The 25,419-nt window shown below is 49.0% G+C and overlaps 3 protein-coding genes across 16 annotated transcripts; 2 read left to right on the top strand and 1 right to left on the bottom strand.

Moving 5' to 3' along the window:
* Positions 1 to 7,792: 7,792 nt before the first annotated feature.
* IL11RA (interleukin 11 receptor subunit alpha) lies at positions 7,793 to 23,945 on the bottom strand. Of its 10 annotated transcripts, XR_006710106.1 has the most exons (15): positions 23,829 to 23,945; positions 20,768 to 20,867; positions 20,400 to 20,460; positions 19,505 to 19,674; positions 19,254 to 19,368; positions 18,840 to 18,872; positions 18,589 to 18,755; positions 17,760 to 17,923; positions 16,824 to 16,965; positions 16,438 to 16,557; positions 16,229 to 16,325; positions 15,894 to 15,976; positions 12,194 to 12,287; positions 8,849 to 9,078; positions 8,026 to 8,138 (listed from the first exon to the last, which is right to left on the bottom strand). XR_006710106.1 is itself a non-coding variant. In XM_045468602.1 (14 exons), exons 2-14 carry the CDS (start codon positions 20,865 to 20,867, stop codon positions 7,979 to 7,981), a joined length of 1,503 nt encoding a protein of 500 aa, XP_045324558.1. In that variant the 5' UTR covers positions 23,829 to 23,945; the 3' UTR covers positions 7,793 to 7,978. The 10 variants fall into 10 exon arrangements, 9 of the variants coding, with proteins under 9 accessions (XP_045324558.1, XP_045324556.1, XP_045324557.1 ...); XM_045468602.1 differs by lacking the exons at positions 8,849 to 9,078; positions 12,194 to 12,287 and adding an exon at positions 13,910 to 14,000 and having other exon boundaries at positions 7,793 to 8,138; XM_045468600.1 differs by lacking the exon at positions 8,849 to 9,078 and having other exon boundaries at positions 7,793 to 8,138.
* Positions 9,098 to 11,307, top strand: LOC123593087. 5 transcript variants are annotated; one of them, XM_045468638.1, is made up of 4 exons: positions 9,098 to 9,324; positions 10,668 to 10,735; positions 10,965 to 11,024; positions 11,145 to 11,307. In XM_045468638.1, exons 2-4 carry the CDS (start codon positions 10,689 to 10,691, stop codon positions 11,299 to 11,301), a joined length of 264 nt encoding a protein of 87 aa, XP_045324594.1. In that variant the 5' UTR covers positions 9,098 to 9,324; positions 10,668 to 10,688; the 3' UTR covers positions 11,302 to 11,307. The 5 variants fall into 5 exon arrangements, with proteins under 5 accessions (XP_045324594.1, XP_045324593.1, XP_045324596.1 ...); XM_045468637.1 differs by lacking the exon at positions 9,098 to 9,324 and adding an exon at positions 10,201 to 10,294; XM_045468640.1 differs by lacking the exon at positions 9,098 to 9,324 and adding an exon at positions 10,224 to 10,242.
* On the top strand, positions 14,001 to 14,879 carry CCL27 (C-C motif chemokine ligand 27). Its single transcript, XM_045468634.1, has 3 exons — positions 14,001 to 14,229; positions 14,373 to 14,505; positions 14,703 to 14,879. The coding sequence occupies exons 1-3, from the start codon at positions 14,160 to 14,162 to the stop codon at positions 14,845 to 14,847; spliced, it is 348 nt and encodes a 115-aa protein (XP_045324590.1). The 5' UTR covers positions 14,001 to 14,159; the 3' UTR covers positions 14,848 to 14,879.
* Positions 23,946 to 25,419: the final 1,474 nt, after the last annotated feature.

The following is a 25,419-nucleotide window of genomic DNA, read 5'->3' as shown; positions in this document are numbered from 1 at the left end:
ATTGCTTTTCTCCCTTCAAAATGATGAAACGAAGGAATTCACCCCAAAAGAAAGAGAAGGGAGAAATGGCAGCCAGGCACTTAACTAACACAGATACAAGCAAGATGTCTGAACAAGAATTTAGAATCACGATAATAATACTAGCTGGAGTCAAAAATAGATTAGAATCCCTTTCTGCAGAGACAAAAGAAGTAAAAGCTAGCCAGAATGAAATGAAAAAATGCTATAACTGAGCTGCAATCTTGAATGGATGCTATGGTGGAGGATGGATGATGCAGAGCAGAAAATAAGTAATATAGAGAACAAACTTATGGAGAATAATGAAGCAAAAGAAAAGAGGGAGACTAAGGCAAAGAGCACAATTTAAGAATTAGAGAAATTAGTGACTCATTAAAAAGGAACAACATCAGAATCATAGGGAATCAAGAGGAAGAGAGAAAAAAGGGGTAGAAGGGTTATGTGAGCAAATCATAGTGGAAAACTTTCCTAACCTGGGGAAAGACACAGACATCAAAATCCAGGAAGCACAGAGGACTCCCACTAGATTCAACAAAAACCAGCCATCAACAAGGCATATCATGGTCAAGTTTACAAAATACTCAGGCAAGGAGAGAATCATGAAAGCAGCAAGGGAAAAAAGTCCTTAACCTACAGGGGAAGACAGATCAGTTTTGCAGCAGACCTATCCACAGAAATGTGGAAGGCCAGAAAGGAGTGGCAGGATATATTCAATGTGCTGAATCAGAAAAATATGCAGCCAAGAATTCTTTATCCCACAAGGCTGTCATTCAAAATAGGAGAGATAAAAAGTTTCCCAGACAAACAAAAAATAAAGGAGTTCATGACCACTAAACCAGCCCTGCAAGAAATTTTAAGGGGGACTCTCTGAGGGGAGAAAAGACATACATACATACATATATACATACATACATACATACATACATACATACCAAAAGCAAGAAACAAGAAAGGATCAGAGAACACCACCAGAAACTCCAACTCTACAAGTAACATAATGGCAATAAATTCATATCTTTCAGCACTTACTCTAAACATCAGTGGACTAAATGCTCCAATCAAAAGACATAGGGTAACAGAATAGATAAGAAAACAAGATCCATCTATATGCTGTTTACGAGAGACCCACTTTAGACCTAAAGACACCTTCAGATTAAAAGTGAGGGGATGGAGAACCATCTATGATGCTAATGGTCAACAAAAGAAAGCCAGAGTAGTCATACTTCTATCAGACAATCTAGACTTCAAAACAAAGACTGTAACAAGAGATGAAGAAGGGCATTATATCATAATGAAGGGGTCTATCCACCAAGAAGGCATAAACATTTATGCTCCAAATGTGGAAGTACCCAAATATATAAATCAATTAATCACAAACATAAAGAAACTCATTGATACTAGTACCATAATGGTAGGGGACTTCAACACTCCACTTAAACAATGGACAGATTGTCTAAACAGACAATCAAGAAATTAATGGCTTTGAATGACACACGGGACCAGATGGACTTAACAGACATATTCAGAACATTTCATCCTAAAGCAGTGGAATATACATTCCTCTCCAGTGCACATGGAACGTTTTCCAGAATAGACCACATACTGGGACACAAATCAGCCCTCAACAAGTACAAAAAGATCAAGATCATATACTGTGCATATTTTCAGACCACAATGCTATGAAACTCAAAATCAACCACAAGAAAAAATGTGGAAAGGTAACAAATACTTGGAGACGAAAGAACATCCTACTAAAGAATGAATGGGCTAACCAAGAAGTTAAAGAGGAAATTAAAAAATACATGGAAGCCAATGAAAATGATAATACCACAACCCAAAACCTCTGGCACACAGCAAAGGCAGTCATAAAAGTATATAGCAATCCAGGCCTTACTAAAGGAGAAAGAAAGGTCTCAGATACACAACCTAACCTTACACCTTAAAGAAATGGAAAAAGAACAGCAAATAAAACCTAAAACCAGCAGAAGACAGGAATTAATAAAGATTAGAGCAGAAATCAATGCTATCGAAACCAAAAAAAACAAAAAACAAAAAACAAAAAAACAAAAAAAACAGTAGAACAGATCAATGAAACCAGAAACTAGCTCTTTGAAAGAATTAACAAAATTGATAAACCACTAACCAATTTGATCACAAAGAAAAAAGGAGAAAGTGAGTGTTGGGCAGGGAGGAGGGCACTTGTTGGGATGAGCACTGGGTGTTTTATGGAAACCAATTTGACAATAAATTATATTAAAAAAAAAAAAAGAAAAGAAAAGGAAAGGACCCAAATAAATAAAATCAAGAATGAAAGAGGAGAGATCACAACCAACACAGCAGAAATAAAAACAATAAGAGAATATTATGAGTAATTGTATGCCAATAAAATGGGCAACCTGGAAGAAATGGACAAATTCCTAGAAACATATACACTACCAAAACTGAAACGGGAAGAAATAGAAAACTTGAACGGACTCATAATCAGTAAAGAAATTGAATTAGTAATCAAAAATCTCCCAAAAAACAAGAGTCCAGGACCAGATGGCTTTCCAGGGGAATTCTACCAAACATTTAAGGAAGAGGTAACACCTATTCTCTTGGAGCTGTTTCAAAACATAGAAATGAAAGGAAAACTTCCAAACTCTTTCTATGAAGCCAGCATTACCTTGATTCCAAAACCAGACAAAGACCCCACTAAAAAGGAGAACTATAGACCAATTTCCCTGATGAACATGGATGCAAAGATCCTCAACAAGATATTAGCCAGCCAGATCCAGCAACACATTAAAAAAATTATTCACCATGACCAAGTGGGATTTGTACCTGGGATGCATGGCTGGTTCAATATCCATGAAACAATCAATGTGATTCATCACATCAATAAAAGAAAGGACACGAACCATGTGACCCTCTCAATAGATGCAGAGAAAGCATTTGACAAAATACAGCATCATTTCTTGATAAAAACCCTCAAGAAAGTAGGGATAGAAGGAGCATACCTCAAGATCATAAAAGCCATATGTGAAAAGCCCAACGTTAATATCATCCTCAATGAGGAAAACTGAGCGCTTCCCCCCTAAGGTCAGGAACAAGACAGGGATGTCCACTCTCACCACTGTTATTCAACATAGCATTGGAAGTCTTGCCTCAGCAATCAGCAACACAAAGAAATAAAAGGCATCCAAATCAGCAGGGAGGAGGTCAAACTTACACTCTTCTCAGATAACATAATACTCCATATGGTAAACCCAAAAGATTCCACCAAAAAACTGCTAGAACTGATCCATTAACTCAGCAAAGTTGCAGGGTACAAAATCAATGCACAGAAATCAGTTGCATTCCTATACCACAACAAAAAAGCAACAGAATGAGAAATCAAGGAATCGATCCCATTTACAAGTGCACCAAAAACCGTAAAATACCTAGGAATAAATCTAACCAGAGGTGAAAAATCTATACACTGGAAACTATAGAAAGCTTATGAAAGAAATTGAAGAAGACACACACACAAAAAAAAAAAAATGGAAAAATATTCCATGCTCCTGGATAGGAAGAACAATTATTGTTAAAACGTCAAGACTACCCAAAGCAATCTACACATTCAGTGCAATCCCTATCAAAAAGCACCAGCATTCCTCACAGAGCTAGAACAAAAAATCCTAAAATTTGTATGGAACCAGAAAAGACCCCGAATAGCCAAAGCAATCTGGAAAAAGAAAACCAAAGCAGGAGGCAACACAATCCCAGACTTCAAGCTGTATTACAAAGCTGTAATCATCAAGACGGTATGGTACTGGTACAAAAACAGACACTCATATCAATGGAACAGAATAGAGAACCCAAAAATGGACCCACAAACGTATGGCCAACTAATCTTTGACAAAGCAGGAAAGAGTATCCAATGGAATAAAGACAGTCTGTCTTCAGCAAGTGGTGCTGGGAAAACTAGACAGCGACATGCAAAAAACCTGGACCACTTTCTCACACCACACACAAAAATAAACTCAAAATGGATGAAAGATAATTCCTAAATGTAAGATAGGAAGCCATCAAAATCCTCAAGGAGAAAGCAGGCAAAAACCCCTTTGACCTTGGCTGCAGCAACTTCTTACTTAACACGTCTCCAGAGGCAAGGAAACAAAAGCAAAAATGAACTATTAGGACCTCATCAAAATAAAAAGCTTCTGCACAGCGAAGGAAACAATCAGCAAAACTAAAAGGAAACCGACGGAATGGGAGAAGATACTTGCAAATGACATATCAAATAAAGGGTTAGTATCCAAAATCTATAAAGAACTTTTCAAACTCAACACCCAAAAAACAAATAATCCAGTGAAGAAATGGGCAAAAGACATGAGTAGACACTTCTCCAAAGAAGACATCCAGATGGCCAACCGACACATGAAAAAATGCTCAACATCACTCATCATCAGGGAAATACAAATCAAAACCACAATGAGATACCACCTTACACCTGTCAGAAGGGCTAACATTAACAACTCAGGCAACAACAGATGTTGGCAAGGATGCGGAGAAAGAGAATCTCTTTTGCATTGCTGGTGGGAATGCAAACCGGGGCAGCCACTTTGGAAAACAGTACGGAGGTGCCTCAAAAAATTAAAAATCGAACTACCCTACGACCCAGCAATTGCACTACTAGGCATTTATCCACGGGATACAGGGATGTTGTTTCGAAGGGGCACATGCACCCCAATGTTTATAGCAGCACTATCAACAATAGCCAAAGTATGGAAAGAGCCCAAATGTCCATCGATGGATGAATAAATAAAGAAGATGTGGTACACACACACACACACACACACACACACACACACACACACAATGGATTATTACTCAGCAACCAAAAAGAATGAAATCTTGCCATTTGAAACTACATGGGTGGAACTAGAGGGTATTATGCTAAATGAAATTAGTCAGAGAAACACAAATAGCATATGACTTCACTCATATGAGGACTTTAAGACACAGAACAGATGAACACAAGGGAAGGGAAGCAAAAATAATAAAAAACAGGGAGGGGACAAAACATGAGACTCTTAAATATGGAGAATAAACTGAGGGTTACTGGAGGGATTGTGGGAGGGGGGATGGGCTAAATGGGTAAGGGGCATTGAGGACTCTACCCCTGAAATCATTGTTGCACTGTATGCTAACTAATTTGGATGTAAATTTTTTAAAAATTTTTTGCTTTTAAATCTTAAAAATACAAAAATAAATAAACAGAGGCCCTCTTTCTCCTAATAGCAAATCTCATGAAAAGCTCCAACTAACTGTGGTTATAACACATACTCAGTTCTTCAATATATTAGAGTGGCCAGAAAGTGGAGTACTCTGATCAGAGCACTGTGGTTGACAGACCCACCAAAACCACATGAGATGGGAGAGGAGTTCCTTAAAGAAAACATAAAAAAAGAGTATAGCAGGGAGCCTGGGTGCCTCAGTTGGTTGAGCATCTGACTCTTGATATCAGCTCAGGTCTTGATCTCACGGTTGTGAGTTATTAGGCCTTGCACTGGGCTTTGCTCTGGGTGTAAAGCCTACTTTGGAAAAAAAAAAAGAAAAAAGAAAAAGAAGAGTATAAAAAGTGTCTACATGAACAAAAGCATAGCCCATAGTACTCTACTTCATAGATTTGTCATGAAACAATTAGCATGGTGCCTGGCACTCCAGTGTCAACAAATATGAATTATTAGCATAATAGATGGGTGAATAGATGCATTAATGATGATTGAATTATAATGGTTGAACATATGCATGAGGGAATAGAAATGAAGATATAAAAAGATAAATGAAAGATGGAAGAAGGAAGAATAAACTGATAAAGAGACAAATATAGGTGAACATATAGACACATGGATGGATAATAGAGAAGGCATAAAAAATTGTACCCACAGTTAAGTTTGTTACATCATATGCTCTAGGGCTGGAAAAGGAAACAGAATAGCACTCCACAATTAGTCTCTTAGGAGAGGTCTCCCCCTTTGGTCTCTGTCTCTGGGGCCTCTCATCAGATGGGGAAAGCACTTGCTCCTCTCCCTCATTTCTAGTTTCCTTGTCTCTGTGAGCTGACCAGCTCTTTTCCTCAGAAATTCTCTCAATTCCCAGGATAGGGAAGGCGTGGTAGAAGTGGATATTCTAGGCCAGGTTTCACTCATGCTATTCCTCTGACTCAGCTTGGCGCATAGGAAAATGGGTCAACTGGGGAAAGGGTCAGTGTTGGCTGCGCCAGGAGAGTGAAGCCCTAGAGTCCTTAGATGTGAGATACAGGAATTAGACCTGCTAACAAAAATCTTTCGCATTAGCAAAGCTTGTCCAAGGGAAGACCAGGTCTCAGATGACAAGATGCATACGCACTGTGATGGGCCCCGGGGGAGACTTGGTGAACCCAGGAAGGGAACTTCTCCAGCTTTCCCTGCCATTTATCATTGTTCTGGGGAATATGAAGAACCAGGTGGGTCCCACTTTTCCCACTCCTCCCACCCCCAGGTATACAACCACAAAGAGCTGCGGGGAAGAGGAGAAGCCTGGGAAAGAAGGAGGCACTCCTTACTCTGACCTCTAATCTGGAACCAAGCCTTGACTCCTAGTCTTGAGACTCATTGTTCAAATGCCTCCAAGGAAATTACACTGTAAACCTTCCCCTAAAGGGTGACAGTGAAACACCCCACACACACCTTGCCTTGTCCAATCTGATGATTGCTAAGATTCTCAGACCTAAAGATAAAGAATGGAAAATGGGGACCGGGAGGCTACTGAGGAGTTATGAAAGGGAAAAAGGTTCTTCCAGATAGAGACAGTGGATAAAATATGTAGCATAAAGGTATCCTACCAACTCATATATTCCAATTCAATTCAGACACTAACCACTCAGAGGTAGTGTCAGATTCCACAAGTTTCAGGGCACAGTCCCCAACATCTGTGCCCCCACTTGTAGGGTCCTCAGGCCAATTGCATTTCTGACCAACTGGCTACAAGCCCAGGGAGTTCCCATAACCCCTCAGGTTCAATAATTCCTTAGAATGACTCATAACAGTCAGGCATGCTATACTTACAATTAGTTTTTATAAAAGATATGAATCAGGAACAGACAAATGAAAAGACACACAGGGCAGTCTGAGAGGGGAGGGTCTCAAATGCAGAACTTCATGCTCTAATCCCACTAAGACACATAAAGCACATCACCCTCCTGGCATATTAGTGTGTTCACCAACCAGGAAGTTCTATGAGCTTTGCTGTCCAGAGTTTTGTGGTTTTTTAAGTGTTTATTCATTTATTTTGAGAGAGAGAGCTCATGTACGTAAGAGCAGGGGAGGGACAGAGAGAGAGGAGAGAAAGAATCCCAAGCAGGCTCTGCTCCATCCACACAGAGCCCAACACAGGGCTTGAACTCACAAACCGCAAGATCATGACCTGAGCCAAAATCAAGAGTCAGGTGCCCAACCGAGTCACCCAGGAACCCCTGGTGTCCAGAATTCTTACTGAGATTTCATTACGTAAGCATGACTGCATTGTTGGCTGAACTCAATCTCCAGTGCACCTCCCCTTCCCAGAGGTTGTGCAGGCTCAAAGCTCCAGCTCTCCAGTGACATGGTTAGTCTTCCTGGTGACCAGCCCCCAGGTGATCCTAAGTCATCTCATCTCTTAGCATAAACTCAGGTGTGACAATCAGCAGGACTCATAAATAACAAAGACACTCCTATTACTTGGGAAATTCAAAGATTTAAAGTCTAACTTTCAGAAATCAGGAACAAAGAGCAGTCAAAATTCTTTATTACACAACAGAAAGGAAAAAATTTCTGGATGTAAAAAAAGAAAGCTTCAGGAGGCCATAAACCAGAGATAACTATAGTCTCACACAGGCTCACGCACACATCACGGGACCACCGTGGATTCCCTTACCTTCACTCTCACTCTTCCACTCACTCTCTTCCACCCAGTCTCACAGTCTCACACAGGCTCCACACAAAGCAGAAGGATTCCTGCAAGCCACACATTTGCTGCTCCCAAAAATTCTACCCATTTGTCCATCTCTATCCATCTTCCATGGCCCCCCGCACAGCACCTCTCCTCTTCTCAGCATACTGATTTCTTGGTCTCCCCTGGAAAGTAAGTAAGCAAATGGTAAGATGAGGGGCAGAGGAGGGATCAGGGAATCTGTGAAAGAGACTGTGAGTTCAGGTCAACACCCAGGTCCAAGTGTGTCTGTGAACCTGACAGTGTACATGTGCCAAATGGGTGTGTCCTTGTGATTATGTGTCTTTGTGTACTGTGGGTTTACCTGTGCATTGTGTATATTCCTGTGCAATCTATACATGGGTGTGTGTAGTGTGGGTGTTCCTGTGTCCCATGTGTGCACCTGTGTGATATAGATGTGCCTGTGTCCCCAGTATTCCTACATGGGTCAGTACTCTGGCTGCCCTTCTCTCTAGAGGCTCTATCTCCTTTAGCCTAGGTTTCCAGAGGAAGAAAAGGACAGTCCACTTGGATGGGAAAAAGAGGAACATTAAAGCTATGACACTGGACACAGGCATTCTGAATTCTAGTCAGGACTATGGTCTTCCCACCTTAAAGCCCCTCAAGCCCTAACCCCTACACCCACCCACCCACCCAGCTCTGAATGATGCCAACAACTCTGAGGACTCTCTTGGTGAACCAACACCAATTCCCAGGAACATTTTTGGTGCCTTTTTGCTGCTACCTCCTCCTCAACAATGGCTACAAGGTGCTGTTGTCTTATGGGTGGGGGGTGAAGAGTAACCAGTCTCTACTTCTCCCAATCACTTGCTCCATCACCTGGGCCTCCACTCACCATCTTACTCCCCTTCTCCTTGCCAAGCTCCTCCCCACAAGGAAGCCCCTGAAACAGGTTCCCAGATATGGTCCTCAGTTTCTGCCCCTCACACCAGGGCCTGCCAGGAAGCTGGGTTTCAGGGCTGTTCCATTCCTTCTGATTCCAGGTTCACTGTGCTGAGAGGTCACCAGCTCTGTACACCCCAGAACAGCCCTCGATGGACCACATCATCTGAAAATAGCAGAACTCTGCAAAGGCAAGCCCAGCTCTCCCTTAGCCCTGCCTTCTCCCTCAGAGCCCCTGCCCAAGACACCCGTGACCCTGCCTCTCTTTCCCCTAGAACAAGTACCACAGTCATTAACCCATGACAGTCTCAGAGGGAGCCCCGTGAATCATCGAGGCTCTGAGGAACAAAGGACCAGAAGAGAGGACCAGCCTTCTGGCAACTCTGCACCAGACCTGACCCTGCCGGGACAGGGCCTGCAGTTGTGAATGTGAGTCTAAGTGTAAGCAGGGATGAGTGTGGCAGGAGCACAGCTTCTCCTCCACACCCAGACTGTAATGTTTCCAATAAAGCCCAACTAGTACCCACGGATCTGTCTGCCATCTTGTGGCCCAAGCATAGGAAAAGAGGTATGAGACAGGGAGAAAGAAGGTGGGATGAAGGGAGAGAGTAGTTGTCTCCATTCTCCACACTTCAGCCTGAGGGAACTTTCACTTCACTTATTTCTGGTCACTCTCTCCCTTACAGTCCAGCTAGAAGGCTCCCTTCCTCCATCCCCAGACCAACTGGGGCAGCTATGTCCAACGTTTCATAATGGGTTAATTGCTCTTTCTGGACTCTACTGCAGCACCCTCTGTTGCCTCCATCCAGTGTGCTGTGTACTGTAATAATCTGTATTCTCTACTGCTGTATACCCATTCATAGCATGATAAATTTGCTGAATTGAATGACAGTAGGAACAAAAATCACAGGAAGATAGCTTTCAGCTCAGAGAGGAAGGGTTGTAACCTTCTGACCATTAACGAGGCCACTCACACAAGTACTCCCGCAGCCTGCTCCATCTAGGCTGGGCCCTCTCTGGAGACCTATTCCTCCTCAGACCCGGGTCATACAAGTGGAATAAGGCTGACAAGAAAGACAAGTGGCAGGGCAGAAGCCAAAGAAAGAGGAGAGAGGATTGGGAAAACAGTACTGGATTGCGTCCCAAAGCTCTTTTCTTGCTCCCTGGTCTCCAGGGAGAGAGCTACAAAATCTGACTCTATCCCTGTAAAAGAATGTCCTGTGCTCCACATCCTAGTAATAAGGCCCGACTCCGCCCCCTTAGGATAGATAGACCCTGGCTCCACCTCCAGTGTGTCACTTTGACTCCGCCTCCGTTGAAGGAATGCCCTGACTTCGCTCCTTCCGGGTAATAGGCAAGCCCCACCCCTGGTGCGCGACGGAGTCCCTATGACGTAACGGTAACGGTCTGTTTCCGGGGTGGAGCCAAGGAGGGCGGGAGTTTAGGCTGCGCCGACCCCTCAGCCCCCCTCCAGGTGATCCCCACCCCCGAAATCCTCACCCAGGGCCCCGAATATCCCAGGTCCATGACCGCAAAGCCTTTCTCCCTGATCCCCTAAATGTCCCAGATCCCCGAGGTGACCGACCTCCTAATTCCTTAACGTCTGGTGCCTCCCAATTTTTCGATCCCCCACCCTATCCCGATGTGGCAATTGAGGCTTCCGGGGGGCACCTGCCTCAGATTACCTGAGAACAGGTCAGACGGGTCCTGAGAATGACAGAGAGGGGGACATGGGGTTGGAGAATCCTTGACCCAATCATGCTGCTCCCCAGGAGACGTTCGGAGCCCAGGACATGTCGGGATTGAGGAGATACGAGGTGGCGCTGGAGGCGGAGGAGGAGTGAGTGGAGGCGGGTTCTGCGGAGGAGGAACCTAGCCGCTCCGGGGTGGGGGAGGGCGCGAGTCCTCTGCGGGCGGGAGGCGTGGGGCCCCTCAAGGGGCGTGGGCTGCGAAGGGAACCGCCTCTAAAGGGCGGGGCGGAGCCTGCCTAGAGAGGGGCGAGGCGTCTAAACCGCAGAGTCTGTGGGGTCAGCCCCGCCCCCCCGGCCGGCTCTGCCTTCTCTCCGCAGGATCTACTGGGGTTGCTTCTACTTTTTCCCCTGGCTGCGCATGTGGCGGAGGGACAGGAGGTGAGGGGGCTGCGACGCCGCGGACCCGCCCGGGGCATACGAGGCTCAGCCTCGGGGGACGGATGGGGGTAATCTGGGAGTCCCCTCCTTGCCTTATGCCAGTGTCGGGTTGCCCTGCAGCTCGGCGCATCCGCGGGAGCAGAAGTTGGAGCCTCTGCGAGGCCTGATGAGCTGTCTGTCAAGCGGACTGGGCCCTGCCCCCCAGCGCTCGGGTCGCGGCCTTCCTCGCCGCACCCCCGCCGCCACTGCCCAGCCAGCCGGTGCATTAAAGATTTAAACCGAAGTCACCGTGCTGCCCTCCTGACTCTGCCGCCGCTGCCGCCATTCGGTCTGGGAGCCCCTCTACACGCCTGCTTCTCGTTACTGACAGGGCCTCCCTCCCTGATTGGGTGCCCTTCCATATCCAGGCCCCCGTTATTCCTAAGGATCCCTCATCAGTATCAGGCCTCCCATTACTGTCTTTAACTGCCCTCCGACACCTAACCTCCCGACCCCCCCCACCCCCACCCCTCCCTGTAAGTAGCCTATATGCAGAGACCTAAATAGTCCTGTCCTGGTCTTTTCTCCCACCCGTATCCCCACATAGATGTGTTCCACTTCCCTCCTAGAAAGGACTTTGCCAGGTGTCTGAAGCATCTTCTTTGTCTGAGAGTGAATCTAAAATATTTTAAGCCCAGGGTTGTAGGAAGTAGGCAGGGAGGGGAGGGGAAGATTCTTAGAGGCTGACTCCCTCAACCTGCCACAGGGGAATTACTTGGGACTGTTGGAGATCTTTCTTACAGTTAATAACCCAACTTTTGGCTCCTCCAGTCTTTTCCCGGGTTTAAAGATACTTGGCATCAGCTTACCTAACAGTTCTTGCTGTGTCCCTAGAACTCAAAGGCCACTGCTCCCTGCCACCCCTTTCTATCTTGTCATCTAGTTAACCTGAGACCCTCTAGGTCCTAAAGTGCTGAGGGTGAGGGCCTCCTGGTGGGCCTGCTTCTGTTAGGGACTGGTTCCAGCATCAGAAAAGGTACCAGAAGATTAAGTTAAAGAGACAGCCCAGTGTATGGATGAGGGCAAAGCTAACTTTTAGCCTGGGGCTGCCCCTGCCACAGCAGCTTGTGGCTGGGGAAACCACTTGGCCCTATCTTTGGAGAAGCCAAAGGGGAGAAATGGGTACATACCCAAAAGAACTCATTTCTTGCCTTCCCAGGTGTCTGGACCGATTGGTCCAGAAAAGACCACAAAGTATATGGCAGACAGCCAGCTGATGGAGATCTGTAATAAAACAATGGCACCTCAAGAGCTGCACCTGAGCTCTGGGGTACATGTCTGGACTGGAGGGTGGGAGAGAGACCCTAAGGCCTCTGGTACTATCAGTTCAAGATGAGTGACCTCTGGGTTGTGGCCACCTTCAAGAACAGACCCAGACTCTTGAGCCATTTCCTCACAATGTCTACATCAAGAACCCTGTCAAAAGTGGAGTACCCTGTCAAGCCCAGGGCCTACACCTCACCAGGACACTATCAGAATTCCTGAGTATTCACAAGACAAACTCCAGGGAAAGACCTTCAAGCCTCACCCTGGACAGAAGAGAGGAGAAACTTGAATTGTTCAGCATGGGAGGGGGACTAGTTCCTACTCTTGGAACTGATGGTCCCTCCTGATTGTTTCAGCAACCCTGCAGCAGAAAGATGCCCAGGATAGGTTTGGGTCCCTATCCCAAGAGAAGGCCTGCCCCATAGAGGATAGCTGGCCACAGAGCAGAAGGCTGCACAAGGCACCCCTGCAACAACCAGATAAAGTCTGGATTACTGGGTTATGACTCAGTTTATGTTTCGAATACGGAGCAAGACTTGAGGGTTGAAATCCCCAGACCAGGAGTGGGAAATTCTTCAAGGTGCCAGGGGCACTAAACTTAGCAACTTGCCCCCACCATAGGCAGTTCCCAGCTTCCTTGAAAGCACAAGAAGAGGAGGAGAACTTTTGTTTTAGAGGGTGAGGGGAAAAAGGGAATTAGAGCTGGTTATAGGATAGGAGAGAAGAGACAGGGAGGAGATGAGAGGTTGGGGCTTTAGCAAGAGGATGGGATGCAGAGAGTAAGGGTTGGGGCCTGGGTTGGGGCAGGGGTGGTATTACAGCACCTGGCTGGGGAGCAGGGCCTGGCTGGAATTTGAATAGAACAAAAGAAAGCTCATTGAGCTCTTGAGTCTGATGTCTGCATAAACCAGAGACTGATTCTGGAAATCCCAGGCACCCCTCCTGGCAAGAGGCTGGCATTTCTGGGATAGGACTAGGCAAAAACAGGAAGGTAAGATTTCTTGGGTCTTTTCCCTGTTTGACATTAGCAACCTGGCACCAAAGAACTTTACCTTCTTTCATCTTTCCACCCCATCCTTCCTCCCTGTCTCATCTCCCTGGGAAAAGCAGCCCCTACTTCATCATCCCCAAGGTACCCCAGTACCAAAAAGGGCCTTGTCCCGGCTTCTCATTCTGGATGTAACTGTTCCAGCCAAGACTCATCTTCAGCCAGAAGGACTTGCTTTAGGGACCCATTCTCATCAATTTCTCCTGATAAGACAGGCAGGCTAGGACAGGAAGTATATAGAGGGGAAGATGAAGGCAAGTTGGTGCTGGCCTGCCCTCTGCTCCCACCCCACCCAAAATTCCCCTATCAGAATTTGTGTGTGTTCATATGATTGTGTGACTGGATGATTGTGAAGACACAACTGTGTGGGAGTGGGACTTTGAGGCCAACTGGGGCTATATGATTCTGTCCTTGGTTGTCTGACCATGTGAGGTTGACTGAGTGATTGAGGTGTGACTATGAATGTGACTATGGGTATATGAGTATGAATGTCCATCATTGGATACCACCGTGGATCCTTAGCTGCCCTTACTTGGCCACTGTGTCATCAGCCTTCACATCATGCAGTACCCCTCTCTCCAGCTTCTCTGTCCAGGGCTTAGAAGCCATGGGAAATGGCAGCCCTAGAAGAGGAAGGGGTCTGTGGCAATTAGGGCTCAGGAATGTCACAGGATGAGCAATACATCTTCACCTGCCTCTGACTCACCTGGTGCCCCAGGTAAAAGGCACCCAGATAAAAGGTAGGGGAGGAGGAGAAGAGAGAAGTATCCAAGCTGAGCAGCATGAAGGGGCCCTCACCCACAAGCAGCCTCCTTCTGCTACTGCTGCTGCTGACCCCAGACCCTGGAGCAGGTGAGTGCTTGGGGGTCTAGAAGGCCAGGGATTTGGGTAAATGGGGTGGAGGGAAAGGGACCCAGGAAGTCCATCCTCCAGCTGTCTGATAGAAGGGTTTGGGGTCAAGAGTCCTCTGAACACATGGCCCCATTGTCCCCTAGCACTGCTACTGTCACCCAGCATTACCTGCTGTACTCAGCTCTACCGCCAGCCACTCTCGAACAAGCTACTAAGGAAAGTCATCCGGGTGGAACTGCAGGAAGCTGATGGGGACTGTCACCTCCAGGCCTTCGTGTGAGCTCTGACCCTGCCCCTCATATTGACCCCTGACTCTGACCTCAGTCCCAACCTGATGCTGACCCCAACCCCAGCCCCAGCCCCAGTTGCTAATTCTGATGCTGACTCAGGCTTTCATTTAGCCTTGCCCTAACCCCTGGACCCTAACCTCATCTCCAAGCTATGACTATGGCTTTGCACCTTTCCTTTCCCAGGCTTCACTTGTCTCGACGCAGTGTCTGCATCCATCCTCAGAACCGCAGCCTGGCTCGGTGGTTTGAGCGCCAAGGGAGGAGATTCCAGGGTATTCTGCCTAACCTGAATTTGGAGCTGATAGGGAAAATGGACCAGGGGCCCTAATAGCCAAAATAATAAAGCATCATTGGATAATAGTCTCTGACTGTGGTCTCCAAGTTCTATGCGTTCTCCTGTGAGCCCTGAATCTGAAGCTGGGTGACATGTCAATAAACAGAAGAACCTCTTCATTCTCTTTATTCACATCTTCACAAACCCCTCCAGGGGCAAGGTCAAGAGCCAAGGACCCACACGTACTCCCCAGGCACCTACATGCATAAATTTAGAGAACACACATTCCCTACCTCACATACACATGGGCACACATGGACACAAACATACTCATCTACACACATTACTCTGGTAGACCTCCAACTCTGAGATGAAATCAGACGTCTGGACACTTCCAGCTGGCAGGTTGGGAACACAGAGTCTCATAGAAATGGGCTCCAAACAGAACTTCCAGCTGAGGCCACTCCCCGCCCCCCTGCCTCCATGGGGATCTATCCTGCCTGGGTTTTATCTGTCTGTCCATCCACACCAGCAAGACAGAGTTATAGGTGGAATCAGCTGAAGCCCTCCTGGGTCATCTACAGGTTTGGGGCTCCTAGAAGAAGCAGGAGGCAAATCAAGGGAGATAATAGGACTGGATCTTGGCCCAGACACCCTGAGAATGAAGGAAGGGACCCAGCTCTGAGCCCAACACTTCAAGAATGAATAGGGGTGCACAGCTCTGATTGAACCCCAATACCCTAAAGATGAGGGAGTATAACTAGCTCTAGGCCCAGGTACATTAAGAATAAGGGAGAGGACCCAGCTCTGATCCAAGATACCCCAAGAATCAGGATAGATGTCCAACTCTGAGCTTAACACCCTGAAAATAAGGGGCCCATCTAGGATCCCCAATACTGTGTAAGAGAAGGAAGAGACTGCATTCTGAGCCCAAGGACTCAAGAATGAAAGTTCCATTCCTGAGCTCAGACAGAAGAATGAGGTGACCCAACTCTGATTTCCAACACTCTTACGATGACTAGAGCATCTGGCTCTTAATCCAGACACTCAAAATGAGGGCACACATCTCCAGGTCCAAACCTCCTAGAGGTCCTACTCACCTGGAAGTTTGTCCACTGGAATCACTGGAGCCAAGAACCCAGGCTTTTGGGGTCCATCCTTACCATCTGGTCTCAGTCTCAGCCTAGAGCATAAAAAGGCAGCTGTCTCCCTGACAATGGTGGGGCATCTGTCTCCTCCAAAACAGTGCATTAGTAAAGGGTCAGGAGAAAAATCAGTGAAAATAATGAAGTTGGGGGTTGGAGGGAGTAGGGGAATCATTCCAGAATCATAAATTTTTCAGTGGGAAATCATGAAGGGTGGGAATGGGTTTGGTCTGTGGGTATTAGAGCATCTATGTGGGATCAGAATTTGAGAGCCAATGGCAGTTACTTACCAGAGCCCCAGTGCCAGGGCCCCAGCCGCCAGTCCGAGGAAAGAGAAGATTCCCAAAGATGCCAGCACCGCTACCTGCTCCAGGGGGTCCCTGTGGTCTGGGGGAGGGGAGGGTCACATGCCACTGTGAGAGTGAGGCTGCCTAACCAAATCCTTTCTCTCTGGGGCTTTCCTGTCCTCTACAACCTTGGTTCACCTGCCCAAGCTCACCAAGTGGCCGTGGATCTGGCAAGAGGGAGGGCCTGGGGGAAGCGGGGCAGTCTGCCTGAGGCTCCTCCTCCAGCTGCTTGTGTGGCTGGCCCCCAGCTGGTATCTCCTTTGGCAGGGGCCCTGAAGGGAGGGGAGACCTGAGAAGAATTGCCCACACAAGGAGGAGCGGGGGAGGGTACCCAGGAGGTGGAAGCTGAAAGGGGAGAGCCAGCTTCTGGGGACCTAACAGAGGTGGAAGCTGAGGGGCAGAGCTTAAGCGAGGGCGGGGCCGCAGGCAACCCAAGCTGAAGCGAAGAAGACCATAGACCCGAAAACCCGTCCAGCTGACAGAGACTGTGGGGCCGGCCCTCCGCCCATGCGCTGGGCTCAGGGGCTCAGTCTCTCACCAATGCTTGGAGTCCCCCAGGCCTCGGGGCTCCAGGCACTCCAGGTGCCAGCATCCAGAAAGTCCCGGGCACTGACTCGTACAGCATGGGGCAGCCCAGCCACAGCATCCGTGATCACTTCCTCCAATCCAGCTGGCTCCACCTGGGAATGAAGATGGTTCCTTGGCCCATTATCCAGGTTGTAAGTGCCAAGACTACCTGCCTTCCAGACTCAGTTAGCAAACAGCACCCCTTCCTCCCAGTCCTGTCCCTGTCAGACTGCTGGAGCCATCTGGCCTCATGTGGGGTGGCTGGTAGTGTCAGGTCTACACCTAGTGTTTGAAAGACAAAAGTACATAGTGGTTATGTAGACAGGCTGTGTCATCAGACTGCCAGGGTTCAAATCTTTGCTATATCACTTGGGCTGCTCTGTGCCTCGGTTTCTTCATTTGTAAAGTAGAGGTGAATATACCTGAACAAGATAATGCATGTAAAATGTGTAGTATGGCGCCTGGCGAGCAGACAGTGCTCCATAAATATTGGTTATTATCTGAGGCAGCTGCTCCCCTGACTTGATGCTAGCCAATCTTTAACATCTCCAGAGGTTGGAATTCACTATTATCTTCATCTGGGTGTATGAATGTTTGTATGAGGTTGTGCCTCTGGGTGAAAGGCACTCCTTTTCCTAGAAAAGTTATTTGTAAAAAGCCACTCCTGTCTTCCCACGGATGGGTTTATGTTAGAGTTACAGCCCCCCAGGGCAGAGGCTAGGCCTGTCAGGCCCTGCTCCAACCCAAGCACCCAGCACAAAGGCTGGCCCATGGACAGCACTGTATGGGGGAGGCTACAGGACTTCAGTGACCTGCTAGTGTGCCAGAAAGTAATGAAGAATAATCAGGAACATGAAACCAGAGGCAGAACCTATAGCCCCAGATTGGGACATACTCCAGGTCTCACCGTGGACCAGGCTGGATGCTGCACTGGACGGTACTGCAGTCGGAACTTGAGCAGAAAGTGGGGCTGGCGGGGCCAGGAGGCCGGGTATGTCCAGCTGGCACGCAGGCGGCGGGGGTAGCCAGGTACCGACTCTACTCGAAGCCCCTGAGGTGGGTCAGGGCGCACTGAGGGGGGTGGAGACACAAAGTCAGGACAGGCAGCAGGTACCCGTCCCTTCTCCCCACTACCTCCGAAGGGAAGGTGGGTGCATGCCTAAAGGTACCTGAGGAAGGCACTTCCAAGGGGTATGGGGAAATCTTAAGCTTGACCATCCATTGGGCTCAAGACTTGTCTGTCATCCCTATTATAAAATGAGCTGAGATCTAGGGACAGGTTTTTGAAGTGTTTGTTTAGTGAATTAAAGAGTGATTTTGCTTTCTATTCAAGGAAGAAAATTAGCCTAAATTTCAGCTTTAGTTCCCCCCTCCCACATACAGATCAATAGGAAAGAGAGACCAGCAAGGGCTTACACCAGGCAGGGAGGACATGAGACATGGCGGCCTTCAACACAGGGCTAGAAGCAAAGAGGCAACTCTGGGGCTAGGAAGCCAGGAAGGGATAGTGGCAGCAGCCTCTAGAGACTGAAGTAACTCTGCCTGCTGGGCTCTGATCTCTTTGGCTTTTTAGTCTCCATGGGGGCTATCTGTATGTTAAAATGGGGTCTATGTCAGGAAGGAAGTATTTGGGTACTCTGACAGTGGGAGGTTCTGTGTTGGACTATCTGTACTCTGGAGTCCATTTGGGGTCTCTGAGGTGGGGATCTGAGGAAGCATTAGGAATGAGTACTCACAGATGCTCTGCAAGCTCACATCCAGCAGGCGTGTACTGGCCCCTAGGGGGTTCACCTCAGTCACATTGATTCGGTACTGGCTCCAGAATTCTGCCCCATGGACTACACAGCGGGAAGCCCCTGGGGGATCCTGTGGGCATGGCCAGGGCCCTGTGGATGGACTCATCCTAGGAGGGAGGAGGTGATCTTGAGCTTGGAAAGGCTCACTGCGGGACCTAGCTGGAGCCCCCAGCCTCTCCGTTATGTCCTACCTCTGGCCATCAGCTCCTGGTACTGTCTTCTTCCTGGCAGGGAAGGGTGCCATCTGAGTTCAGGAAGGAAAAGAGGATCCTCCCTCTCTCTAAGGCCTTCCTCAAGATCTCCCTCACTGCCCCCCATACCCATGTTGTGCCTGCACGCCCAAATGTATAGGCACAGGGGCGCTTGTGGCTCAGTCATTTAAGCATCTGACTCTTGATTTCAGCACAAGTCATGATCTCACACTCAAGAGATCAAGACCCATGTCTGGCTCCACACTGACAGTGAGATTCTCTCTCTCTCTCTCCCCCTCTGCCCCTTTCCCACTTGTGTGCATGCTCTCTCTCTCTCTCTCTCTCTCTCTCTCTCTCTCAAAATAAACATTAAAAAAAAAATGTATAGGCACACACACCCAATCATGCACACACCTGTAGGAGGTGAGGTAGCGGGTGGGTAAACCGCTGACCTGACTGGGGCTCCAAGTGCAGGAGAAGTTCTCATAGTCAGCTGCTTGGCAGGAGACAACAGGGCGGGCTGGGGGGTCTAGAGGCAGAGGGTACAACCAGAATCTGAGAAGTCCCCAGGTCCTCCCCATCCCAAAGGGCTTACTCAGGTCCTGGACTCCCTCCAAGAGCCCCTTATCTCATCACTGCCACCCAATACTCTCTCCCCAACTCACAGCCCAGCTGTAGGGTCACAATGCCCTTAAGTGCACCATCCAGGGTCCGGCAGATGTAGGTGCCTTCATCAGTGCTGTCTGCCCGGGCCAAGACCAGTTCATGCCCTAGCCCAGAGTCAGGTCCTTGGAGCAGTCTTGTCTCCCCATCCCGAAACCAGGACACCGGGGCCCTGGGGGTGAGATGACGTATGATAGAGGGAAGATTTAAAGTGTAAGCCATGCCACAGCTCTCCATCGGCTTCTCACTGTGCTTGCAATAAAAACCAGAGTCCTTTTGCTGGCTTACAAAGCTCCTGGTGATCTAGCCCTTGCCTTCCTTTCCTTCTTCAGCTCCTCTCTCTCTCCCCTTCACCCACCACAATCCAGTCACACTTGTGTTCTTTCTGTTCAAGAGTATTGAGCTCATTCATACCTCAGGGCATTTGCACTAGCTGTTCCCTCTGCCTCTTTCCTGACCTTCAGAAATTAGCTTCAATATTACCTCCTCAGAGAAGCCTTCCCTGATTACCAATAAAAAGTAACCAATCAGTTATCAGTTATCTCTTCCACATCACTTTCTTTTGATTTTCTGCCCTGCAGGTACTAGTACCTGGCAAGTACCATACTTATTTGCTTATTGTCCATCTGCCCTACTAGAATGTAACCTCTGCAAGGGCAGGCTTCTTGCCAGGCTTGTGCTCTGCTGGATCCCAGAGCCTAAAATAGACCAGGGACTTGGCAGGTGCTCAATACATGTTGGTTGAAATTTTCTGTTGAATAAGGATGGTTTGAGGATTAGGATAGCTAGAGAGGTGAGAATTATAGACGTAGGGGGCAAGGATGGGAGGGACATGAGGACTGGACACAGTAAGAAAGGGTCATGAGTATCAGCCCAATAGGCAGATGGGGCACTTACCCAGAAGTCACTCCAGGGCAACACAGTGTCATGGACCTGCCAGGCTGCCCATACTGGACCCCTGTGGAGGGCACATCTGAGGAGAGGCTCTTTCTTCCTTTCCCTCTCTCCCATCCCAGCCCCCACTCAGTGAGCACAATGGGGTAAGGGGGCAGACTTTTAAGCCCTGGCGGGGGGGGGGGGGGGTCATTGGGTCAAAGCATCATGTTATAATCTGGAGACAGATGTCAGAAGACAGGGTAGAGAGGGAATGTTGCCAGGTTTCATGTCAGGGGTTGGGGAGTCATAGACTAAGCATGGAAAGGGCCCACAGTGAGGGTGACAAGTCACAAATCAGAGTTAGAGTCATATAGCAGGATTCTTCTCACCTGGGGGGCCCCAGGCCTGGGGGCAGGGGGAGGAGGTGGACACCAGGGCTATAGCCACGGCCACCAGGACCCTGCTCAGCCCTGAGCAGCTGCTGCTCATCTATGGGGAGAGAGGTAGGGTCAGCAATCCCCCATTCCCAGATTGGAGGCTAAAGCCTGCCTCTTCCTCTTCTAAACTGTGATGTTCTAGGAAGAAAACTAAGGTACCCAAATTGGGTAAGGATATCAGAAAACATTAGGGGATCTGATCTAAGTCTCCTTTCTACCATATACCCAGTGCTGCGTGTGCATGCATGCACACACACACACAAACACACACACACACACACACACACACCCTCACACCCTCCATCTCAGTGCTGGGCCTAGGGCCCAGAACAAAAGCCGGAGGCGACAGACTGTGCCAGCAGTCCCCCCACACACACACCACTCTTGGCACCCACCCCTGGCACCAAGTGCTGGCACCAGCGCAGTCACTCCCATTAACTCCTCCAACCCAGCTGTTGGGAATTCCAGTGTCTACCCCCACCTGGCCCAGGACTAGTCTTTGCCTCTGACTGACCTGAGACAGCCTTCATCACCCTTGGGTGGAGGGCTGTCATGGTAGGTCTGAGTCCACTCTGTACTCCTACCACGAGGCCTAGCCCTGCTCTGGCTGCCAGGCCTCTTCTCTCCTGGGCCTGGCTCCTTGGACCACTCATCTGGGCCTGACTCTGGAATCTTGTTGGTCTTGAGCCTGTGAGGCTGGATGGGGCGAGGGTGCAGGCTGAGACTGCAGAGTTAAGCAGATCCAGATGCCTTGGCTGCTGCCAGAGGCTGGGGGCGGGCGAAGAGCCAGGAGATGGAGACAGGGTGTCGGGGAGGGGAGAGGAGGCTGAGAGGAGCTAGGAGCCTGCAGGGAAAGGGGCCTGGAGTGGAGGCTACAGAACAAGGAGATGCTCAGAAATCAGGACTGGGAGGTGGTAGGGGCTCAGTGAGGCAAGGGATGGGTTTGGGCAGCAGGGAAGTAGAAGGGCAGAGGGAGTAAGCAACCATGTGTGTATGGAGGTGGGGGTGCTAGGAGAGAGGGATTCTGGATGGGAGAAGGGCAGGATGAGAAAAGCAGTGGGGAAGTGGCCATGGGGACAGGAGAAGAAGCAGAAACAGAGAGGGCCCAGGCAGGCAAGGGCTCCAGGAGAGGAAGAGCACAGATCCCTCTCAAGTAGAGCAGAGTAAGGGCCTCCATGTGTCTGTCTGAATGTGTCTAGTGGCTCACCCCTACCCACTCCCCCTCCCCCCACCCAGAGAACATTTACCCTACGCAGCCCCGCCCTACCTCGGTGATCCCAGTGGTTGAGTGTCCATGGCCTCCAGGACTTCCTCCCACCAGCTACAGCACCCGTCTCAGCTCCACTCAGTTCTGGGACCCCAGAATCATCCCCTCCTTCCCTTTCCCTCCCCCCGCCCCTCTGGGCCCTAGAGCTCAGCCGCCCTGAGCTAGGCCCCCACCTCCCTCTCTCCTCCTCCCTCCTCTCCTTTCACCCCCCTCCCACCCGAGGCCCTGGGAAGGGAAGAGGCCTCCCCCCAGTCTGGAAATGAAGCCACAGGCACAGCCAGGGCCAGCAAGAGGGAGAGGAGGGCTGCTTATATCCCTGTCAGGGAGAGATTCCCTATGTTTTCACCCAGCCACATTCATGTGTGGACTTAATAGACACAATCAATAAAAAGACACTCCCTTGAACACATGTGGACATAACCAAATGAAAAATCAGAGATTCATGACCCACTCTTTTCGCTCCCCAGTAAATATTTCCTTAGGGCATAGTTAGCTGTTTTTTGAGGGGAAAGGAGGCCCCAGGTTGGGGGATATAAAGAAAATCCAGAGTCCAGTTCCTCCGCCCCTGGGACTTCCAGCCATTTCTCACCTCCCCCTCCACTCTTTGGGCCCCAGCACCAGGAAATGCCTTTGGTCCCTTGGTGCCAGATACATAAGACCCACACTTACCCTCAGACACACACTCTCAGATACAGCCACTCACAGTCACATGGATACACTCATTGTCACTCAGACTCATACCCTCACATAGATACACAGATACTTAGCACTCTGCCCCTGCAATGGGGTCACAGCACTCCCTAAAAGCAAATCTTCATCATGGTTTGAGTCCCCTCTTCTAGGGAGCTCTTAGTATGGCAAATCCCACATCTCATCACTGCCCCAGGCCCCCACGTAGCCAAAAAGACCAAGGTGAACAGGGAAGTCAGGCATAGGGGCACAGAGATGCACAGGACATGAGAAGCAGAACTAAAAAGCAGATACACACAGATACCAGGGGAGACAAAACTGTGAGGAGACACAGAAAATGACAGCTCTAGGAAAACAGTAGTGGGGAGAGAAAAAGACATATAAGGAAACTGAGGGAAACAGAAAATAAGGAGCAGTAGACCAATGACAGGGACTGTAGAGCACAGAAAGGAAGGGAAGCCAAGTGTGTTGGGGTGAGTCTGTCTTTTCTGGACATTAAAATAGAAAGGTCAGTCCCACTGACTATTGAAGTTGGTCCCCAAGTACAACACAGCTCCACTTCTAGTCTAACACAGGACACAGGACACACACATAGTACAAATCTCACTCTTGCTCTGCTACTGCTGAAGTCACACAATGGTACACACAAACCCAGCCCCCGACTCTCACACTGGCAGACAGTCTTAAATCCCACAGAGACCTTCCCAAAATACATTCCCCATGTGGTCACAGGCCCTCTCACACAAACACACAACCCAAAAACTGCACATTGACAGAACACATAATCCCACACTTGCACAGCCACATGCAGACTCAACCACACGCACACTGACACACGCAGTCATATTAACTGCCAGTTGCACCAAGTGACACTCAGTTACAGGTCCACACACTGACATCGAGACACACACACACACACACACACACACACACACACACACACACACACTGACAGTCGGTCAATCACTCCAGGCCCTTCAGATCGTACACTACCCTGCCCCGCCCTCTCCTGGCAAGGCTTCCTCCAATACTCCCGCCGGCCCCACCAGGCCTCACCTTCTGCGGCCTCCGCCGCCAGCGCCCTCCGCCCTCGCCCTCTGCCCCGGCCTCTACTCCCTCTCGCCCCGGGGCCCCCGCAGTGGGGGCGGCTCCACCCAGGCACCAATGGAAGGACAAGGGTAAAAAGGGGGAGGGTCTGGGCCCATTGGAGCCTCCAACTGCCAATCACCGCCACCCCACCTCTGCCGGACACTTCCTGTCCCGTCCGGGACTGAGAGAGACGGAGTCTGGAGTTAGATTCCTAGGTCCTTGCCTAGAGTCCTGTCCTGGGACCGCAGGACTGGAAGTTTTCAGGCCCCTCTTCCTTCCATCAGTCCAAAAACAAAACCTCAAGTTCAGTGGCTCAGGAGCCATTGGGCAGGTGACTGGAGGAGCTGTGGTACCCCTGACTCCAGATAAGGACTTGTGTGGTGCGATGGTTCTGAAACTTTGCCGAACACTGTGGTTTTAAAATTGCCAAGCCACACTCCAAACCAATTAAATCCGAATCTCTGGAAACTGGCCTTGGCATCAGTGTTCAAATTTCCCAAATGATTCCAAAAGGCAGCCAAATCGAGTGTGGGGTCCGGTGTTTGTGTAGGTGTATGCCTTAAGAAACCAGCCAATCACCCAGGGTTCACATCCACTCCCCAGTCACTGGGACCTCAAGGAAGATGTGTACCATGTCTTTCTGAGCTCCTTCCAGAGACTCCAAGTCCCAGACCCTACCTGTTCAGGGTCTCAAGAAAAAACCCTGGACTGGAAGGCAGGCAGCCAAGGTTCTCCTGGGCCAAGTCATCACTGTCTAGTCTTGGCATGATAGCCCCTGCCAAACTCAGGTCCCTTGAGAGAAGATGAAGATAAAAAGCCTCTGGCCATCCTTGCATTGCTCACAAGCCCTATCCTCACCTAAAAGTTTGGAGGATACTAGGTGGCATCAGGTCTCCTGGGTTGCATGCCCCGTTACTGTTACAGTCATACATTCTTGCCAAGGAAACCATCCAGAGGAGAGGGAGTAGAACCCAGGGTCCCTCCAAAAACCACCCCCTCCTTCTAGGTGCTGCGGCTCCTAACTCTGATAGCCCCTTCCCTGCCAGAGCTGTTTTTTTCCTTTCTTCCCCTGCAATGACTGGGGCATATGGGGAACACAAGTGTGCAGAGTCTGCACATATATACTGCACGTGAGAGTCTAGAGAAGGACAAAAAGCCATATACACTCCCTACCCGCCCCTTCAGCCCCTGTGGGCTGGAGCAGAGCCAAGCTGCAGTCTCTCACAAAGCTAAGGTTCTGGCCAGCAGCCCAGTGTCTGGCCACTGACCACCGGTACCAGGATCTTGCTCACCAGCTCCCCACCAAACCCTCAGGCCCAGGCTTGATGAGCTGACACCCTAGGGATGGCAATAAAGGGTGCTTTGGCTTTTCCAAACCCTTAGCCACAGACAAGAACACAAGATTTTAAAAGTTTCTTAAACTGTGATGCCTTTGTTTACTCCAGGAGTAAAAGAATCTACAGGCCAGACATAACATTAAGTATTAATTTTGTTCGGAGATTTGGGGTGGAATATTTGTACTCTAAGTTTTTGCACATCTGTAGACAAAGGAAAGTTG

The sequence above is a fragment of the Leopardus geoffroyi genome, chromosome D4 (assembly GCF_018350155.1).
Source record: "Leopardus geoffroyi isolate Oge1 chromosome D4, O.geoffroyi_Oge1_pat1.0, whole genome shotgun sequence".
Classification (NCBI taxonomy): Eukaryota; Metazoa; Chordata; class Mammalia; order Carnivora; family Felidae; genus Leopardus; species Leopardus geoffroyi.
This window is presented reverse-complemented; position numbering and strand designations above follow the sequence as displayed.

Bases quoted from the DNA above. Each gene is read 5' to 3' on its own strand.
- CCL27 (XM_045468634.1), top strand. From the start codon at position 14,160: ATGAAGGGGCCCTCACCCACAAGCAGCCTCCTTCTGCTACTGCTGCTG. The intron at 14,230-14,372 runs GTGAGTGCTTGG...ATTGTCCCCTAG, and splicing joins GACCCCAGACCCTGGAGCAG to CACTGCTACTGTCACCCAGC. The intron at 14,506-14,702 runs GTGAGCTCTGAC...TTCCTTTCCCAG, and splicing joins TGTCACCTCCAGGCCTTCGT to GCTTCACTTGTCTCGACGCA.
- IL11RA (XM_045468600.1), bottom strand. From the start codon at position 20,867: ATGAGCAGCAGCTGCTCAGGGCTGAGCAGGGTCCTGGTGGCCGTGGCT. The intron at 17,924-18,588 runs GTGAGTACTCAT...CACCCCCCTCAG, and splicing joins TGTGAGCTTGCAGAGCATCT to TGCGCCCTGACCCACCTCAG. The intron at 15,977-16,228 runs GTAAGTAACTGC...TTTATGCTCTAG, and splicing joins GCCCTGGCACTGGGGCTCTG to GCTGAGACTGAGACCAGATG.
- LOC123593087 (XM_045468638.1), top strand. From the start codon at position 10,689: ATGTCGGGATTGAGGAGATACGAGGTGGCGCTGGAGGCGGAGGAGGA. The intron at 10,736-10,964 runs GTGAGTGGAGGC...TTCTCTCCGCAG, and splicing joins GCGCTGGAGGCGGAGGAGGA to GATCTACTGGGGTTGCTTCT. The intron at 11,025-11,144 runs GTGAGGGGGCTG...GTTGCCCTGCAG, and splicing joins ATGTGGCGGAGGGACAGGAG to CTCGGCGCATCCGCGGGAGC.